The following is a 20,841-nucleotide window of genomic DNA, read 5'->3' as shown; positions in this document are numbered from 1 at the left end:
TAAATATTCTAAAGCTTTGCTGCTACTGTTTTGGAAAAGTGTAACTACTGTTACAGGCAATAGTTTACTATAGGAAAGAATAACCAATCCAGAAAGTGAGAGGAAATTAAGAAAAACTGTCCATATGGGATAATATATATAGTACTTACAAGTAATTTTTGTAAATAATATAAAGGGCATTGAGATCTGTGTGTATACATACACATCTATTTAAGCATGTACTATAATGTGTTTAATGTTTTAGAGTTATTTTTGTCCTACTTTCATACAAAAAAAAAAAGGGAAATATCCTATAATCAATATTGAAGACCAAAGCACAGGACTCCAGTCACTAGGAACAAAGACTTTCTGCTGCTTTTTACAGCTGATAAATTTGTTTTTAAGGCATACATCGGAAACCAAACATAACATGTTTTAGAGAATAAACCTTTATTGATACACGCTTTTGGGGATATAGTATTAGCTTCTCTGTGAAAGCATTGCATTAAAATTCTCAGAAACAACATAGTAAAGTTTTTTTCCTAGTTTGCCACAGTTTTCATTTGGGATGTGAACAGTATAGCTTTTGGAATAGTATAAAATAGAGAAAATTCTAACCAGTCTGAGGCGTATTGGTGGATTTCACAACTCCCTTGATAATTAAACTATCCAGCAACAATATCACATTGGTACCTGTGATTCTCTATACATCTCTGTCATTTAAAATATTTACATAATATGATGTATGGTTTTACTTTTTCTTTTGGAATAACAGTACTTGTAGTTGTTCAGTGAGAAGATTAGTATGTGGTGTTATTCTTTTGTTCCAGAGATTTCAGGTATGAGTAGCATTAGACAAAAATTTTGGAGACTGTTCAATTTAAAATTCTCAGTGCAGATATTCTGAGACACACATTGGAAGCCTCTGTACCTCCTTTCTTGGTTAGAATAGTATTTATACATTTGCAGCCAGACTTTTTTCTTTCCCTTCTGCCCCGGTTTAAAGCTAACTGTGAATCAAGGCCAGTGGTCTTAAAGGTCACCTTCTGTACTGGAGCTATAAAAAGTTCTAATTTGTGTTGATGGACATGAGTGATTATCAGTGTCAAAATTTGTTTAGCTAGTACCCATTATAAATTGTTTAAACATCACCATTATGCCCTTGTTATATGTGGTATTTTAATGTCCATACTGAAATCAGCTCCTTTCGTATGTGAGATTCTGGCCAATAGTGTGCATCACCATACATTTTGCAAATATGTGGGAATCCCTCTCTCACCGTCTGCTACATGCTTTTTCTTTTCTTGCTTTTTGATCAATAAACATTTTTCTTGCAAATACTTACTACTGATATTATAAGACCATTTAGTTAATGGACAAAGAACTGGGACATTGGTAACATTTATAAAAGTTTCATGTACTTGTCTGAATGTGTCTAAGCTGCTGGACACACAGAAGTTCCCTGTGTGGGATCACTGCTTCTGCACAAATTGACTGTACATGGAGTACACTGTAAGACCAATTTTTCCAAGAAGTGTTGGATCCGCATTGTATGCTTTGTGTAATACATGGCATACCAATTTCGTTCTGGGAGCAGAAATTTGGGAACTGTATATATTGATGTTCCAAATATTGACAGGTATATTTGCTGTTATAGATTGTTGGAATTCTAATTTCACCCAGTTTAGAATATCAGCTCTGGAGGGCAGACTAATAGCTTGGTATTCCTCATCTGTCTCCTAAGAGAAGGTGACAGTAAGTCCCCTCTGACATTCATATACGGAAGCATCTTAAGTGGATTAAGTTGCATGCTTAATGTATATTAAAGAAAAAGAAGCAAGTGTTGTGATTCAATAATGTTGTTTTCTGATCGATTTACTGCAATCAAGCAGTGTCTCTAAGTCACCCACATGTCTTTCTATTGAGTCAGATATATTAGCTGTACGGTTACTTTGACTTAATAAAACTAAAGAATATATGCTCCATCATGCATTAATTTTTCTAAATTCCAGACAAATTCTGGTTTGGTTTGGGGTTGAGAAATTTCAGTCTGAAGGACCGTTCCTACCTTTCCCTGACCATTTTTTGAAATACACAGACTGGTTGGAAGGAGATCTAAAAGGGGTTTTGTCTCCTTTCATGGACATCAGTATCTTGTCCTTAGCCAAAGCAGAATTTGTGCTAAGCATTTGCAATGACTTGGCCGCTCCACCCAGACAGTGTCACTGAAATCATACCATTAATGAATAGGATAAAATAGAGACTTTCCACTTTGATGTTTAGGAAAAAAAAAAAAAAAAAAAGAAAATGGATTTTAATACAGAATGTTGTATTTGCATTAACAGTCTATCCTGATAGCTACGCTTATGCTGTTAGTAATTTTCTGCTCGATGGAGGAGAAGGGGATGACACTGTTACAAGTTCCTCCACAGGAGAAGCCTTCCCTGTACTGCAGTGTTGCTCACAGCAGATTGTGCTGGTATTCAATATATATTCAATATATGATCATATGCACTTTCTGAGCAACTGATGGTCATTTTTCCCTGGAGCGGTGTCCAAAGGTACCTGCTAGCCATCTTCCAGGTTTTTTTGTTAGTGGTCTTCTTCTTAGGGCTTGTCTGCCCTACCAGTCTGCTTCGTGTTGGCTTCATGATGCTGAGGGAGATTTAGGTACCATGCTTGGTTAAGGTAGGGTTTTTGAGCTTGTGTTCCCCTGGACACAGTTAAGGGTAAGTAATAGTATTCTCCCTGACCGTTCACAGCCAGTCTTTATAACATGGTTTTCCTTTTCTCTTTCTGCATGCTTTGAACAATGAAACAGACTGTTATTGAGTTTTAAAGTGTTGTTACTGCAAATCTATGTTGTATTTGCTGACTTTGAGCAGCAAATACAGGAAGAAGCCTTATCTGCTGAATAAAACATTGAGTCAGGACTGTGAAGATCACTCAGTTCCTAACAAAGCCAGTGACTTTTTTGTGTGACCTGGATGAAGATGGCGTAAGATGGAAAGTGGACCTCTGTCTCATAAGGGAATTGTGAGGACAATGGCCATGAAAGAATGTGAAGTGCTCAGATGCATTATTGGTTCAAGTGATGTGTGTCCCAAGGTCACAACATTCAAAGTTATTTTTCTGCAAACACAGACAGAAGCCACTGTTTCAGTTACATTGAATTAATATCTTTTAGACTTTAAGTGCCACTTATGCTTTAGAATTATTTTTCTTTTTTACTTTAGGGAACAAAACCCAGCATGTTTGATGCGCTGTGTTACATCGTGAAAGTTCATTGCAAGCACTGGTTGTATTTAACCTTACTAGAGAGGGAACCGAAGCTCTTGGAGAACCCATGCTTGCACAATTCAGCTGTAAAGGGAAAAAATGTGCATGTGTATGTGGTGCACATTTTGGTTAAGGATACATTTTCTTGTCCTACAGCTCTTGCATTGATAAGTCAACACTTCACTCATGGTTTTTATCCAAGAGCATTTTGGAAGGTTTTTAGTAAAGGTATAGCATGTTCTGAACTGAGGAGGCTCATTTACTTGCAGATGAAAGTTAGACTGTCACCTGATGATCCTTTCTCTTTGATCTGAAATTGTAAACAGAAAAAAAAAATCCCTGAAAACAGTATTATCTCAACCTAGAACAAATAAACGTAATGATAGCATCAGTGGGCTGGTGGCCAGGGTCCTCTGTAATCTTTTACGCTGTCAGGCTTTTGTTATTCTGACTCGCAAACTGCTGTTACAACTGACTTCAGTCAGCATAGGTAAACAGAGGGAATGATAAAAACATTCCAGCATGGGCTGCCACAGAACATGTGCAATTTTACGCTTTTCTGGGGAATGCATGAATGTTTTTGTGACGTGATTGCATAGAGACTGTTCAAGGTTGTGTCACGTACCGTGTCCAGGTAGTGAAACATTGGTATAGTTTACAAACATTTGATGTAAACCTCTGTGGTTAATAGAAATTTCTTCCTACCTTTTGACATACTTATGTAGTTGCAGTTATTGAAATAGTCTGTGGAAGAGAGACTTTCTTATTTCTAGGAAAGAATCTTGGACAGTCTTGAAATAATAAAGATTGATTTAGGGAAGTTGATCAGTCTGATGAAAGCAGACAATAAGAAACTGCTGCAATTAGAAGTAGCTTAACTATCTTGAGGAGACAGAGCTCTAAGCAGAGTGGCATTTGCAATTTCAGTAATTAATAGAGAGCAGCTACTCTGGCTGAAGGGACCCTACATGAATGTCTCACTGTGCCCAGATTTTGCCATTGTTTTTATACGAAACTGAAATCAGTTTTGACAACTTGGGGAGACAGAGTTGAGTCTGTGTGGGTCTGATAAATCATATTGTGTAGTCTGTGATTTTATTATTTTTTCATTTGTGTTTGTTGCTACATCATTTCCTTAATTTTCTCAACCAAGAAAATTCAAGTACAGACCAGTATTCTAATTTATTTTGACCCTTGCCTCAATACTGCTGCTCCTTCTCATTGTTTAATGATACGGGTTTTTTATTTCTGCCATCTTCCTGCACAGCATAATTAAATACTTAAGTTATGTCCTTCAAATAGTGGTGTGTGTTTTCTCTGTGACATTGCATAATGCGCATGAAACTGGGTTAAGTTCCTATTGCAGTAATGCTAGTCATGCTTTATTGTTGTTTCACTTCACTGTTGAAGTTTAATTTAATGCCATGAAATGCGCAAGAATATACATATTGTACCTGGTGTAACTTACCACAGCTGAAAAAGGGGCACTAGGGGAAAAGAAAGAGCACTGGGAAGATCAAAATGTGTTTTAATATTTGTTTCTTGTAATTACTATGAAAATACGTGGTTCAGTGTCGTGAGCTTTGTTTTCTAACTATTGCATTGTGCGCGTGCATCAGGAGTGGATTTGCATAGGGAGGTACTGTGATAGCCCAGTGTACCTCCTTCTGCTGTGTAAGTGATAGTCTACATTTAAGCATTGTGCAGCAAGCGAGTACAATATTAACTTCTAGAAGCCCTGAAATATGGAGGCTGGGTGTGGGCTGTCAGTCATTCACAGGAGCAGTGGTAAACAAGGTCACTGCCTGTCCCATGGGATTGCTTGTGTAATCAGCCATTCCTCTGACTATCCCACTTTAATCAACTGCTTTTAAAATAAGTTTTCTACGTGCTGCTCTTACTTCTGCTTTGTTTTCTTTCAGTTATGGCTTGAATTTTTTTCTTAATTTATTTTGTGAATATATTCTAATTAACATTGTGTTTAAATTTGGAGAAGCTGTGGGAAAAAGGAAAAAATGATAGCAAAAACTTATGTAGATTTACGCTATATAAAATAGGCAAATGTATGTCAGCTTTGAAGCCTTAAGTTCAGATAATTCCACCCAGATTTTCAGAATATCAGAAATAATTTTTTGATCTGGACAATCTTGAAAGCTGATCTTCAGTAGAGCTGTTGACACATGACATCTCCTTGTAGGAGTCCGTATGTTAAATTACCCTACTGTTTCACTCAGGTCAAACTCTGAACATGGCAGGTAAATTTTCATTCAGTTTTCTGGAGGTTTTTACATCATAGCGTTTGAAACACAGGGAAATAGGATAGTGGAAGTTAAAAGGAAGCTTAGGAGAAGAGTAATTGAAGGCAAACGGGAGAAGACAGCATAAGACTGACAAGAAGTTACGGAGGTTAGATGCGAGTACTTCGATGGAAAGGGTTGCAAGAAAGAAATGGGGAAGGTGAGAGAAATGACAAAGCTAAAGGAAGCTACACGGTGGAGGACTCATTGTGTAGTACAAGTATATTAAAAGGTTTCTTTCCTTGCATCTGTTAGGAAAACCATTCTCAAGACTGTTATTTCCTTTCCATAGAGGTACTGGATGATTTCTTTCCAAGTCATGCTAAAGCGTACCGGAATATCTGAAATACTGTTTAATTGTCTCTGCTGTATTGTCCATGATTCTGAAAACAGTATTGATAATTTTGTGAGGGTACAGAATTCTTTTTTCAACAAAGTTATCATATTAATATGGAGAAGAGTCAGCAGTAGATGGTAATATAAGAGGTGCAGCATGTCTGGGCAGCCAGAACCCCTTTTGGGTTTGACAGATGCTGATTAGGATTCGTGGAGCAAGCTGAAGAGTTTATAAAATATGGACAAAATTTCTGCAGACCTCCTGTAAAACAGGAGTCACAGAATACCTGGTTTAGACCTGGGCAAATTGGAGGATGCGCACTGTTTTATCCTTATAACGTTATGTGGTTGTATTAAGTGCATTCCTTTGGGCCAGAAAAGGCTTTGGTGTTTCTCATGAGGACCTTGGAGTAGGGATTTGGAGTAGGGACTAGGGATTTCAGCGAGACTTTTGGATACGCAATATATGTAGCTGGAAGCTTAAGGAACCAAATGGCTTGCAAACTAGGAGGAAGAAATGTTAGTAAAGCTAGGAGAAAGCACCGATGTTCCCATAGAAGTATTTAGTATTGCAATTTAAAATATCTTAAGGGTTCCCAAGTGAAAAAAAACTCAGGTCTGTAATTCCCTTTACTGGCCCAGACAGAAGAGGATAGATAAAATTTTGAAATACAAACCTGAGTGTTAAATCTGATATTGACCTTGAGCTATAGAATAAACTTTGCATCGTGAGAGATCTAGTGTACTTTGTACTTTATTAACATATATCTGTAAACACTATGGGGTCTTGATTGATCTTTGGTATCTAAACATTACATCATAATTAACAACAAATCCAGAATTATATTATAAATACATGAAATAATAGTACATTAACCTAAAGGACAGCAATAAATTGCAACGCTTAGCATAAACTTGAAAACCACTAATGGGCCACTGTGCAGTTTGTTTATACTATAAGAAGTCAAGAACTCTGTGTAATGTACAGTAACAGCATGGTGGAGAACAAGCAAGTCTGATGTGATAATTTTTTTTTTTTTCATGGACACACACAGCTGATTTTTTTAAGTCCTTTCTGATACTGCCGTGAATGAGCATTCTCCTTTCAGCCTGGTCCAGTGCTTTCTTCCAGGTCTACTGGAAAGTTATGGACTCCTTTGCATTGCACAGATGGATTTGTGCTGTTTTGATATGAACGTATTTAATTCATGCCCTTGTATGACATTGGAAATATTCTCTGAATTACCTCCTAGAACTGTCTGAGGTACTGCGACTCATTGTTTGTCTCTGAAGGACCAATGAGGCCATTTTTGAGACTGGTAGGAGATAGGTGGAATTACTGCATGTGTAACGGTAGCTTCCAAAATACTTTTTGTTGCTGCCGAGTAGGGTTTTGTAGCTGTATTTGTATAAATCTTATTCCATTTCACACTCATCTGTCAACACTCTTTTTTTTCTTGTTATTACTAAGTCATAAAAACCTGTTTGTTCTCTGCCTCTGTGGTTTCAGCCGTATTTTAAGCAGTCATGACCATGATACCCACTCTCCAACTGCAGGGAGTGTTTGTGATCGTAATTTTAAAGAGAACGTTTTGGATTACGTTGTTCCGAACTTTATTACTGAAGGTCAGGAGTACTTTTTTCTGTGTAATGTTTACATTGAGAAAAAACATCCTGTAATGATTGTTTCCCAGTTTCTTGGCTTTGTGTTGTCATATGCCAGTGCTGTTGTATGTGTTTTTAAAACAACATAATCCTAAGGATGCGTACTGAAAACTGAGTATTAATATAGAAACATATACATTTCCGTTACGCAGTACAGTGAGATACAATTTTTTTTTTCTCTGTCATCTCATAGAAATGTCCTCTGAAAATGCTCTGCCAAATAAAATGAGAGGGTACGTGGGAGGTGTGAGTGGAAGCAGTGATTTAAAGAGTTTGGCTGTGAAATCAGTTGAAGTGCAGGAGGGAAGAGATTGAAGAGGCGCAAGCGGTCTTAGTCTGTCCTGTAAATATGGCTCAAAGGTGTCAGTTCGCAGGGAAGCTTGTGAAGTCCCTTCTAGATAGCTGTGGTTTCAGGGGAGAATGCTTTTCTGCAAGGAGCATGAAACTACAGAGCAAGACAGAAAAAACTTGGGCTGGAGGTATAGAGTGAGTGAGCAGAGTGGCAAAGAGGAAGGAAGAGAAAAGCTGTTTTCTTGAGGCTGGGGCACATAGACAGTTTTAGAGATCAGGAGGGGAATTTAAAGCTGGATCTAAAATGAATACCAAATATTTGGAAAACAGTGATGTTTTCAGAGGGGTCACATCTAACGACAAACATGGCCCTTCTTCACGTTACTGAAAATTAGAAAACAGGGCCTTTGATAGGATTGGAAATATATTCCAACAGTCTTAATGGTTTTACTATATTGGTGATCTCTCTGTTGTTACTGAGAATGGCAATTTGTATACAGTTCTTACCTTTATTTTTCACTGGTAGAAATTGCCTCTTTAAACAGCAAGTATTTAAATACTCTTGGTGCCATAGTTTTTCTCTTGACTCCATGGCTGTGGGGTTTCTTTTTTTGGCTCTTGTTAATCCCTGTGGGGTCTCTAATCCTTTTTGAGCAATCTATTAAGGTGAAACACTTTGTAGGCTAACTAGGATCTCTAAGTGCTGGGACTTTATGTCAGTAATACCAAAATCACTGAAAGTGCAAAACCTGTCGGATTTTGGGGAGATTGTTTAGCTGTATCATTAGCAGATCATTTGGGTATGTCACCATAATTGAAAAGAGCAGGTGTGTAGCGCTGTTTTTTAGTTTATCTATGTAATGTTGATGAAGCATTTTGTGTCGTGACAGTCTGTCAGCCAAATATCTTGTCACAAGTCACAAGACTTAAATCCTTTTTTTATCTCAAAGGCTTCAGGGCTCAGTTGGAAACTTGCACTTTGATGAATACTTGCTGCTTTTGTCTGGAATAGCTGGAGTGCATTTCTGGAATATTTGTCAAGATTTTATCAGTGTTTACTCCAATTTGAGTACCTAGTGTATTGTAAAACTGGCTTCAGTGAAATCTTAAAGAATTTTATTTAGTTTATGCTGTTTAATAATATAATGAAAACTAATCCTTTGTCTACATATTTGTTTGCCGTGTTAAATCCCACTTGCATACGTCGTTCTTTTTAGTCAGCTTTTACCTTTAAAAACATTTTTGGAAGAATTGTTTTAGGGTTTTTTTTCTATGATAAATCATTTTAACCTAGACTACTTGTTTTCTTGAGTTGTCTGCCAGTACAGGGTTGGAAACAAACTTTAATCTCTCTTTTAAAGCATTCCTTCAGGAACAAGAATTTGCTTTCCATCAAAGCGTTGTGTAAAGCACACTTAAAAGAGAATTAAATCCTTCTGGACTTCGTATCTGAGATCTATGCAAGGAGTAACTATAGTAGAAAATATTTAACTATTTTTATATTTGCTTCGAGACTGACCCTTTTAAGCTAAAATAAGACTTGTGTTTCTGAAGTGGTGATTAAGTACCCATATGCGTAAGAAGAAATCTAACTGGGGTCTTCCCTGGGACTTTAATAGCTGATTAATAAAGATTGTTTTGTGTAAAATGGAATGGGTATATACAGAGAAATGGCCAAAGTTGTTCAGTTTCTTCTTGACAAAATTTTAAATCCAAAAAAGAGCATAGGTCCAGGGATACCTGGATGAATGGTGGTTCTACTGGGGGATACACTGGTAGTAGCAGGATTAGAGACCATGATAGAGAGCTTTTGAAAATACTGGCCACTGATTTTTGGTTTGTTAAGTTATGTAGGACATGGTATTTCTGTTGACTCAAAATACAGTTTTGAGTGCCAGTATTTGTCAAAATCAGGCCCAGTGGTGAGATCTCTCTTCTTCTCATCCCTCCCTTTTCCCCTTTTTGGGTAATCTCTAAAAATTAAAGTAAACAAGCAAATAACAAAACATATAATTGAAATGGTTTCCCAACTCTTTTTAGAACTAAATTCTATTTGAAAATTACACCAAGCTCTTGTGGCTTTCTGTAGTACTTTGCAGCATGGGTTGTTTTCATAAGTTTAGGCCTGATGAAAAGAAAAATCTCAGAATATTTTGAAAAGTACACAAAATTTGGAACTGGGTATTATACTGCAGCTTATGTTTATAATGTATACTGAATATGTACTGAATACTAAGTTCATTGGTATATATGCAAAAATTCAAGTTATTGCCTAAACTTAGGGGATTTTATTTACATTTCTAATTAAGATTTGTGTTTGTTTAGAACATGATGGTCTATTTCCTTTGTTAGATGTGTGCACATTGGTGACTATGTTCCCATTTCACTCCTCTGTTTTCTAGGTACAGGATATCTCCTTCAGCCATGACTGTCGCTGGGTTGTGGTCAGCACGCTTCGTGGCACTTCCCATGTTTTTCCTATCAATCCTTATGGTGGCCAGCCCTGTGTCCGAACACACATGTCACCCCGGGTGGTAAATCGCATGAGCAGGTTCCAAAAGAGTGCAGGGTTGGAAGAGATCGAGCAAGAGCTGACGTCTAAACAAGGAGGACGCTGTAGCCCTGTTCCAGGCCTGTCAAGCAGCCCGTCTGGCTCACCGCTCCATGGTAAATCCTTTTTTTTTTTTTTTCTTTTTTTCCTCCCCCTTACATTGTCAAGAAACCTTTCCCCTTGAGTCATTGATGCCCGTGTCCTCTAAGATGTTTCAGTACTTGCTGTGTAGCTGCCTGACTCAAAAAGACTTGGTTCCTAAATACATTTGGAGATGCTGGCCTAGAGATCATAGAATGATATAGAACGGTTTGAGTCAGAAGGGACGTGAAGATCATCTAGTTCCAAGTCTTCTGCCATGGGCAGGGATACCTTCCACGAGACCAGGTTGCTCGAAGCCCCATTCAGCCTGGCCTTGAACACTCCCAGGGATGGGGCATCCACAGCTTCTCTGGGCAACCTGTTCCAGCGCCTCACCACCCTCACAGGGAAGAACTTCTTCCTCACATCTAATCTAAATCGACCCTCTGTCAGTTTAAAGCCATTACCCCTTGTCCTATCACTGCATGCCCTTGTAAAAAGTCCCTCTCCAGCTTCATAGTTTCGGTAGTATTTGCTAACAGCCTGAAAAACAGAAACGCTGATTTTACTGGAGATTGAAAGAATTGATTTGCTGCATTCTATTTGCCCATGTAGTTTGTGCCACTAAAAAATGAGTCTCCTAAAATAAGGTGCTGCAGGTATTGTGCAAAAATATGTAACGTATGCAGATATTATAGGCATGAGCCCAGGTATAAATACTTCAGAAAGATAGTTCTAGTTTTGCAACTTCCTTAAGTAAACTATGCTATCACAGATGTGTTAATAATTTCCACTCTAAACTGAAAGTTTGGGGGTCTTTAGGTTTCAAGTTTTGTTTCCATCTAGCACGCGATCAGTAATCTGGTCTATATTCAAACACAGTTACCTAAAATTCTCATTGCTTATTGGCCTCGATCAAGAAGCATATCTGGATATCCACAATAAATACTATTTGGGGAGAAATGTGGAAACTAGGCAATGTGAAGTTGATGGCATAGATTTTTGTCCACTTTCGTGTGCGTGTGTGTGTGAGAGCAATGTGACAAATAATGTACAAAGGAAAAAAAACTCCTGTAAGAATTGATCGGTACATCCTACTCCTGTGGTGGACATGCTTTGGAGAAACTAAAAGGACATGAAGGGGAGCCTCTAAAAAGAGGTTGCAAAATCATCATTGACCCAGCTCCTTCAGTTTCGTGTTTGCCATTCTTTTTGCCCTTCTCTTTCATGAGGTCTGTATTAGAAGCTGCTTTGTTTGGATTCAGAATTTGCTGCATCCTTACCCCTCCTTCCTGTTAAGAGTAAGTCACAGCTTCCATTGAAATGAAAGTTTAAATAGCAGTTTGGTACAGGTAGCCACCCTTTTCCAGTCTAAGAGTATGAAAAATGGCAAGGAACAGTCCCACTTCCCTAATTATGAGTAGGATTAGAAGCGTTTGTGAAAGCCCAACTATGTGCTGTCATAGAGAGAATCTTTGTGGGATTTCTGAATTGAACGTTTTTATGACTTGTTGATTATTAAGGGAACTAGAGTTGTCTCAGAAGAAGCCTCTGTATTTTCTCCTTTCTTTGGGCTTTTCTAAATGAAGTTTTCTGCATAGCTGTTCTGGAGCCATGCTCTTCTGCCCGGAGCCACTGGAAGGCACCCAAAACGTGATCTGTAGTTTCCTCCTCCTTGGAGACATTTCTGTATCTACCATTTTACTTTCTCGCTTATTGTTGTACAGCAGCTCAGCATGTCAGGCTTGAAATAGGCTGGAGAGTGCTGTAGAGGTTTATGATGGCACATCCAATCCCTTTTAACTGTTGACATCACAGAGAGGAGAGGAAGGAACTATCAATTTGTGTAGCTTTCATCTAACCAATTCTGTTTTCTGTCAAGAGAAATTGCAGTAAGTTGTCGCCTTTACAGTACTCTTAGGTACATTTAAAGTTTGAATAGATTTGATACTTTTTTTTTTTTTTTTTTTATGAAGAAACAGCAGTTTCATTTGCTCTAGGATCCTCAGTGGTGGACCGATTCTCTAGGTAGAAGCATGGATGAGCTGCTGAGAGAAGGAGCAGCATTTATCAGAGTGTCTCAAGAGTTTTCAGGTTTCAGTTTTCAAATGTCTGTCTTGAAATACAATAAACAAATCAGATTTTTTTTTAAGAGCTTTGTGCAGTCATAATTGCTTGACAGTTAGCTCCATTTAAACAATTAGCTACATTTGAAGGCTGCACATGGGCACTGAGAATTAATGCGGGAAGGTAACTTCGGTTTCCGGAGAACTTAATGCAGTTTTTGCTCATCACTTTCTTACAGTGTAGAAGGGCTTGAAATTGGACACATGCTAAGACTGTGTGTTGGTAACTTGCAAACCTTCATGTGAAATTTTTCCATGACAAATTTGTGAGGATTGTATGGAGGAGTTAGCAGAGTCATCTGAAAAAAATCTTAGGAAAAAAGATAAAATAGTTTGGGTTTAAATAATCCATTTGGTAAAATACTGTAATGTTTTTAGTAGTACTATTGCTGCTTTTTCATTTCAGTAATCTTTCATTTTACCTGGCTGAAGGCAGGCAGGATATTGAATCATACTATATGCCTTTTATAAAAAGCCGTATCATCAACTTGGAAAAAAACCCTGAAGTTCACAGTGACTTTCAGTGGAGGGATTTTGTGTGTGTGTGTGTGTGTGTGTGTGGCAGCTGGATTAGCCAGAGACCGGTGATTGTTTTAATTTGTGAGCTAGGATGTGTTTACTCAGATTGTAGCAGCTCCTTATCATATTATAATGTTAAATTATTGTTGTTTGGAGGAGTTAGAGCAGTCTGGTGACAGAAGTGTAGACTAGTACTCAGAACAGAAAAGAACAGTTCTGGGTTTAGTTCTTTGCTTTAATTTTAGCTCACCCTGTGACCCTTGGTAAATTTTATTCAGCTGATTTTGTCTATCAGCTTTCTACTGTGTAACAAGAATAACAATCTCTGTGTTCCCTGTGTGTGGAATTACTTGAATTTTGTAGTTTTCTTCAAGAAGAATAACTGTTACTTTCCTCAATCACCCCTCTAAATGCAGCTGATTATATTGGAAATAAAACCAAAGACCATGTCCTGGAGAGCACCATTACACTGGGACAAATTGTTGAGTAAGTGACAGTTCCAGAGAAGATTGTGATAAACTGGTTTTATCTCTGGAGGAGTTTTTTTTTGTGTGGAGTCGTGTCATTGTGATTTTCCTCTTAGGTCCTTTGCAATCTGGAAAAGTTTCAGTAAACCTTAAATTGGAAAAACTGCTGCTAATCCTTCTGCTAATATTTCTTTCCTATTACAAGAGCACTGCTACAACCTTAGGCCAAAAGACCAGACTTCTGTGAGCAAAGTGCTTGCTTGTTATCTTCTTTTTTGATTAGCAATCGTAACGTATTGATGTTAACTTGTGATTAGCTTTTGTTCTTGTAAATATTTTCAGAGTTCAGGCTTTGCAACATTTTTCTCACTTGTTCTTTAACTCCCAGTTTCAAAATGAAACTGTTTGCTATGTATATAGTAGCAAGGCAATCTATTTACATTTTGTTCAGAGTACCCTAGGAACTGTTTACCCACACAATGTAAGCCTTCACTGGGGGTGGGGATGATTTAATTTCCAAATGAATCATAGTTTGGCTTTGTTCTTTTTAGCAGAGTGAAGTAAACTGTTAAATAGAGGATGATAAAGAGATATTTCCTTTGCACCTTTTATAGCTAACACATATTTTGTTTGGGTTATTCTGTCTGTTAATCCAGCGCGGTTATATTTTTGTCATTCCGTTGGATTGCCAGAGCGCGTTGTCAGTAATATCTGAGTTAGGTTGGGATCCTTTTATGGGCTTTTGCTATTATAAGACTATTACGACATCAGTTGGTTGTGGGGCTGGACATTAGGTAGAATATGGCCTTATGTGACCTTTTTGTTTGTATAAAATGGGGTTTATGGTGTTTACCTGTCTCACAGGTACACTGTGTGGATTAACAAGTAGAACTACGTCCATGATCATGCAAACGTATCCCCTGTTATCTTCAGGACACCCATATGTGAACAGCAAGGAGCATTTAGCTGTAAAAATGTAATGCTTTACTTTGAAGATTGAAAGCTCTATATAACTCTTATTATTTTTATTCTGCAAATTAAAATTCACAGTGTGTTATTATCACTACTTCTTGCACCACCAGTAAGTTAAAGTCTCTCTAGCTCTACTCGGAGGTTTTTTCTGTTGTTGACTGCAGGAATTTCCAGTATCAGAACCAACAATAATACAGTAAGTTAAGCAGACATTGGACCTAAGCAGACTGTGTAGCTACACATCCACACCTACTAAAAGCATTCAATAATAATATGATACTCTCTGAATTTGTCTTGTCATTTTGTTGGGGATTGAAGTATTTATTTGGATGGCCGTAGTTTTGCCAAAAGACCATTCATAATACACAGTGGTTCTGTTTCAGATTTAATACCTATGCTGAAATGGAGTACATAAATTCAGAATTATGAAAAAACATGTTGTTCTGTATATATTGCGTTCAGAATTGTATTTAGCTCTTTATAAATATTGTAGTTTAGCACGTTTCATTGCAAAATTGTTTTTAATTTTAAAAATCAAAAAGTTTTTCTCTCCCTTTTCCTTCATTTGTTACGATTGCAACACGATTAAGATCCAAGCATAAAACTAGAAGTTTGATAAACATGCACGCTGAGATGCTTTAAATATTTTCATGTTACTTTTCACTATTTCCCAGAGTGAAACTCCTTTTACTAGAAGAATTCTTATGGGAAAGCAGAGTTGAAAGGACTGACATCATCAGCCCTTCCTGAAAAACAGATTGGTTTCCTTTAAGTAACACTCACTTAAGAAACCACCTATTTAGAGAGAGGCAGACAAAAATAGTTTCAAAGAAAATTAACTGTATAATAACTTAGAGCACTGGAGGGGCAGTTCCTTTCCAAACTTTAACTCGAGAGCTGGCACTGTAAACACCGGTTGAAAACGGTTGTTTGAAAAGCCTCTATTAAGCTTTAATTTTTCTCTTTGTAAACTGTAGCTTCTCTCGGCAGAAGACAGTTTTTATAAATGCATAGAAACAACAAAGCAAGCTGCAGAATAGGCCCGAGTGGTGGGTTGGTGGCTTTTTTTTTTTTTTTTAAATGTACTTTTAATGTTCCTGTTTGTTTAAACATTGCACTCTTCCACAGCACCACGCTTGGCTCTTTTTTTATTTAAACGTACTTTCAAATAATTTCTTTTCCAGCTTCGTCTAGAAGTCTAAATTTGTCCACAAATCCTTTTTCTCCACCTCATCCGTCTTCCCCCTGAGTGGTGGTGAAAGGCCCTGCCGCCTCTGCCCGCCGCGGCTGGCCCTCGGCGGGCCTGCAGGGGGCGCCCTCCTCCCGGCCATCCGGCGGTTGGCGGCGCGCGGGGAGCCCGCCTCGCCCTCCTGTTCGCCTCGGCGGCTGAGAGGAGCGGAAGGGGAGCGGGCCTCGGCGTGTGGGCTCCCCGCTCGGTCACTTTTTAGAGAGATTATTTCGTTTGGGAGGGTTTGCGTCGCGATTAGGCGTCGCTGCTCTCGTACCGGTTGGCTCCTAACCGACTCTTAAGGGTGCTCCTGCTTATGTCGTGGCGGATGTAAAACACTCGCCAGATAGCGGTCGTAAGAATAGACCTTCTCCTTTATTAATGTAGGTAGAATTTACTTTGCAGTCGCCGAGCTACTCCTGTAAACCGTCCACATTCACTGGGCCATGGGCTGCCTGAAATGCATAGTGATTCTCTTGGTTTCACACACTCATTTGAAGCTTCTCTTTACATTTTTAAGGCAATTGGAAAAAAAATTAATTTACCGGGTGGGAATTTTCTGCTAACGACTTTTAGAGACCATTACTTCCTTCTGGAAGGGTCCCAGGGTTATGCGAAGCCTCTTGGCTATGCAAGTGCACGCAGAAGTCCTCCAGAGCCCAGCAGTTGCAGCAGCCCCCAGATTACACGTGTAGAGCAGGGGAGAAGAGGTATGAACAGCTGACTGTAAGCACCAATTTGGGTACTGGCCAGGAGCTTACTGGTTGTAAATGAGCTGTGTTTTTAGCTGCTCCCCCCCCCCCCGCCCTTTTTTTTTTTTTTTTTCCTTTGTAATGGATAGAGAATCACTGGAGTGAAAGAAGTGGGTTGTATATTTTGGATAGTTTCTGAAGTGGAAGGAAAAGATCCATTCCCTTCAGATAAGTAGGGAAGTAGACTGATAAATTCTGTCACAAGGGAAGTTCGTGTCTGTACATAAAGTGTTTTAGAAGTGAGTTTTTGTAAACAGTGTAGATCTGAGTCTGGGGCAAATGTTTGTTTGCCTTTATATTTGAAAAAGGAGTTGCAAGTATTCCAGGTAAATTGAAAATTGAAGGAGACTGACATCAGAAGGGAATTGCAGTTCTTGAGGTATGAAGTGTAAAAATATGTGACTGAATGATTTAGCACAGCAAATGCCATAGCAGTGGTCAAAGCAAACTGGTTCAGAAAGATTGTGGGTAGACAGGCGGAGGGGAAGTAATAGGTAGTGCACAGGAGACCGCGATGTCAAAGATGGATCGTGAGGTGAAAGGAAGGTGGAAGGCAGAGGGGAGTTGGATTACCACAGATGTGAGTGTCCCACTGAAGTTTTCCTGTCAAGATGGATGATTTCAGTCTTGGTAACATCAAACTGAAGAAAATTTCTATAGGGTCAAGTGTTGATATGTCAGAGGCATGTACTGAGGGAGTCCAAGGAGAAGTGGTAACTTGATTTTTAAGTGTTTTTCTGAAAATGACTTAATAAAATGACATTTTGGGTTTCAATTGTTATTTCAGTTGTTCCCCCAATTACTTCCTCTTAATTTACAGTAAAATGATGCTTTTCCATCTGCATATCTCACCAGTTAACCAGGTATATAAAAGACAAGGTGGTGTATTTCGTTCTCATACACAGTGAGTAATGAAGACATCCTGCAGATTATGCATCGCTTTTGATAGGGGTTTGCAGTTCTTGCCAATTGGAAATTGATAAATAGCAATATCAGTGATGCACAAGAAGGAATGTGCTCCACTGCTTTATGGCTTCTCAGTGTGCTTTATGTGTCTGTGCAGAGGACTAGATACACTTGTATACAGCTGAACAGTGTTTTAAGGAGAAATGAGTGTGATCAGCAAAAAAGCAGTCACTAAGACTGAGCTTCGAAATAACAGGCCAGCTGAAAAGAGCTGGTCACTGAAGGAGTAATGCAGGAAAGGTTTTCTGAACGGTGTTCAAGCACAAAAGGGGAAAGACTGGGATTAGGTCAGGAGAAGAGAGGTCTAGTACAGGGGAGACTGCATGATCCAGAAATTTGTTGGCGGGTCAAGGAATGTAAGTGGCTTGAGGGAGCTGTGATCGGTGAAATGACAGAAAGTAGCTTTGCTCACCTGATACAAGCCTGTACTAGGTTTGATCAGAAGGTGAGAAAGTAGAATCTAGAGTTTTTCAAGAGACCATATCAGCTAAAGGAGGAGGTTTAAGTATTGAGGGTGTTGTATGACAAGTAAGGTTTGGCATGAAGGAAGGTGAAAGCATGTGAAGCTCTGGGTTAGTAGCCGGTGAGGGAAGGGAATGGGACAAGAGCTGGTGGGAACAATCATTTTATCTGATGGACCTGCTGAGTTCAAGCCCAAACACCTTCTGCCAGGATATTCTGGGGCACAGCCACTGCCACTGTTGAGAGGAAATCCAGGGCTGATCCCTTGTGCCTGCAGTCTGAATCAGATTCCCTGTGTATATGATTGGTGATTGATTATGCAGTAAGTGGGTCCTGCCCTTGTTGTCTTTTTTCAGTTTATTATTCTTAAGTAAGGCATTTAAATCAGCTGTGCATTTCTGGTAGTCTGAAAAATGTAAACACTTTATGGAAAGAAACGTAAGCATTAAGATTGGAAATAAAATATACTTGTATCTTTTAAAAGGTTTATCTTTACTCTTAAATATGCTGATTGGGCTTATTCTTTTTGCTTAGTCTTTGTGGGCTGTTAAAATCAGTTGCTTTTTCCCATCTCAAGGAAATGCATCTTTGACACTTCTCATGACCTGAGTCACGATGCTGTCACAGAGCCAGAAAACATCCTTAACGGTCATGGGTAAAAGAGCAGAGCTGCCGAGGGTGTGTGGTGGGTGGAAGAGGGAGAGAGATTGCTATGGTTTACTTCAGTTCCTATTCTATGGGTGTTTCAGACAAGCCATTTATTATAATTATCCATGGATATTATTATCAAGTTCTCATATGCAGTGGTTCTCAAGGCACTTTTTTTTCCACATAACTTGGGATAAATATTGTGTATTCAACCTGGATTGAATTCAGATGCTAAAATATTTGTGCTAATTGTTGCAGCTAAAGCAAGGAAAAATGAGGCATAGGTAAAAAGGGGGGGGGAAGCCACAAATGCATTAACATGTGGTTTATCATCAGTACTCAATTCTAATAAGCTAAGCCCTTTGGGTAAGGGGCTGCTATTAAACTTTCCCTGTCTCCTCACTCAACACAGCTGCCTACAGAGGTGTCCTTCAGAAATTCCCAGACCAGTCATTTTGCAGTTTCTAAGACAAGCTGACCAGTTTTTCTGACTGTGTTGTCCCAATAAAAAAAAAAAACAAGGAAGTTTCTAAAGATCATTTGATTCTGTATCGTTTGGAAGAGAAGTCTGAGACACCCAAATTTTCTGAAGTTCACTATACTGAAGCTTCTCGGAGTCATCCCTGAAAGAAGGCTTTGCTTTCAAAATTATGTTGATATGAATTATGCTTGATAGAAATGACAAGGGGCAGTAATAGTGCATACTTGTTTTCTCAAGCGCTTCATCATTCACCAGCAGACAGTGTTAGTAAAATTCCCATGTGCAAGAAATTGGAGTTAGAGAGTCTCTACGCAGTGCCTAGAAGCTGCCTGTACGATAACCTCATTAGTGGAGTGTTAAGTTTGAGCTCACATAGTCCTTTCCTTGGAGGAGTTCGCAGACTCAAGTCCAGTGCTGTGGTAGCTACAGCCACAGCTTCTGGTCCAGAGCTGGCTTACGGCCACGCATTGGGGAGGATGGGCAGTGCACCATCACAGTTGTTTGCAAAAGATTCTGTAGCTATGCCCATAGTAGTTATAAGAAACTAATCTTGCAGTCTTTTAATCTCTGAAGACTTGAAGGTACAAGGTCTGGTACAAATAGGATGGCAGCATCTGGACCCCTCCCTGCCTGTGGCTGGTGTTTACTGGAGATGACCTAAGAGCAGAAAGGCCACTTTGGCTGATTTTGCTGGTAACCACCATCTGGAGCAAACCAGCTGAAGTGTTACTGCTGCTGCCTGCTTTATGGCTGTGCAAAGCCTGGAGCCAACAGCTGGCAAACAAGTTTTGTTGTTGTTTTTACTTCAAGGAGAGTTTTGCCCATAAATGGGCTTGAGCTTTGCACCAACAATATTTCTAGTTAAATAAGTCCTGAAAGATGATTATTATGCCAGACTTGTATGTGTGGTGGTGGAGGAGTTGTTTTCTAAGGAAATGCTTCAAGGCACCTTTACTGTGCAGCTCTTTGAGGAACTTTAGCACAGCAAACCAGTATCTGTACAAAATGAGGAGGTTTGTTGGATTGTCAAGGAGATATTTTTTTTTACACAAGGCACTTAACACTATGGATGTCTGCACAGCTACTGGTGAGAGATGCCACGGTGCCTGGGACACTTGCTGTTCTGGCGGAAGTGGCTTCCTCTCCTTTTTGATTCCTCTGGACTGTTAATGTAATTCCTTTTCCATGCAGGAAGCGAAGAAATACACGTGGAGGTAGGCAAAATGGCCAGCTGTACATCACTAATTGTAGAAGTAAATGACAGGTTCAGATCCCAGCTTGAGGTCTGAACTGTTCTTTTATAATCCATCTTCAGACAGGTAGAGATAACAGATGGCAAAGGGGTCACAGCAGTTCCTTCTCTCTTCTAACCTTTGCCAAGGACAAGAGCAGATTTTTGGGTATCAGTGGGATGCTTTATAACTGAGGGACAAAGTTTTTGAAACTGAAGATAGAAGAAAGAGAAGCTTCAGAAGGAGGAAAAAGGAATATTATGAGGCCATGTTCAGATTTTGAGTGGATGACGCTGATGAGCAGCTGGAAGAGCTGAAGTTCAAGGAGTTGGGGTGAGAGGGCAGAGGACTCTGTCTCATCAGTGGCTGAGACACTTGGACTGGCTCTTGCATGTCTCAGCAGAGTATTCTGACTTAGAAGCTTGCCTGTCACCATCACATGCCTTGCCTGGATGCAAATAGAAAGTTCTGCTTTCTTAGGATAATCATGAGATTTAGTGGAGTGGTGT

General features: G+C 39.1%; 1 protein-coding gene across 12 annotated transcripts in view; it reads left to right on the top strand.

Annotated features, from left to right (window-relative positions):
• The window catches only part of BCAS3 (BCAS3 microtubule associated cell migration factor), a 375,729-nt gene that overhangs the window by 112,292 nt on the left and 242,596 nt on the right, over window positions 1-20,841 (top strand). For all 12 annotated transcript variants that reach the window (XM_030028653.2, XM_030028652.2, XM_030028661.2 and 9 more), the window contains exon 15: window positions 10,250-10,514. In XM_030028653.2, coding sequence (XP_029884513.1) covers window positions 10,250-10,514 — 265 coding nt within the window. The remainder of the gene's footprint in view (window positions 1-10,249; window positions 10,515-20,841) is intronic.

This window comes from Aquila chrysaetos, chromosome 10 (genome assembly GCF_900496995.4).
Source record: "Aquila chrysaetos chrysaetos chromosome 10, bAquChr1.4, whole genome shotgun sequence".
Taxonomy (NCBI): Eukaryota; Metazoa; Chordata; class Aves; order Accipitriformes; family Accipitridae; genus Aquila; species Aquila chrysaetos.
This window is presented reverse-complemented; position numbering and strand designations above follow the sequence as displayed.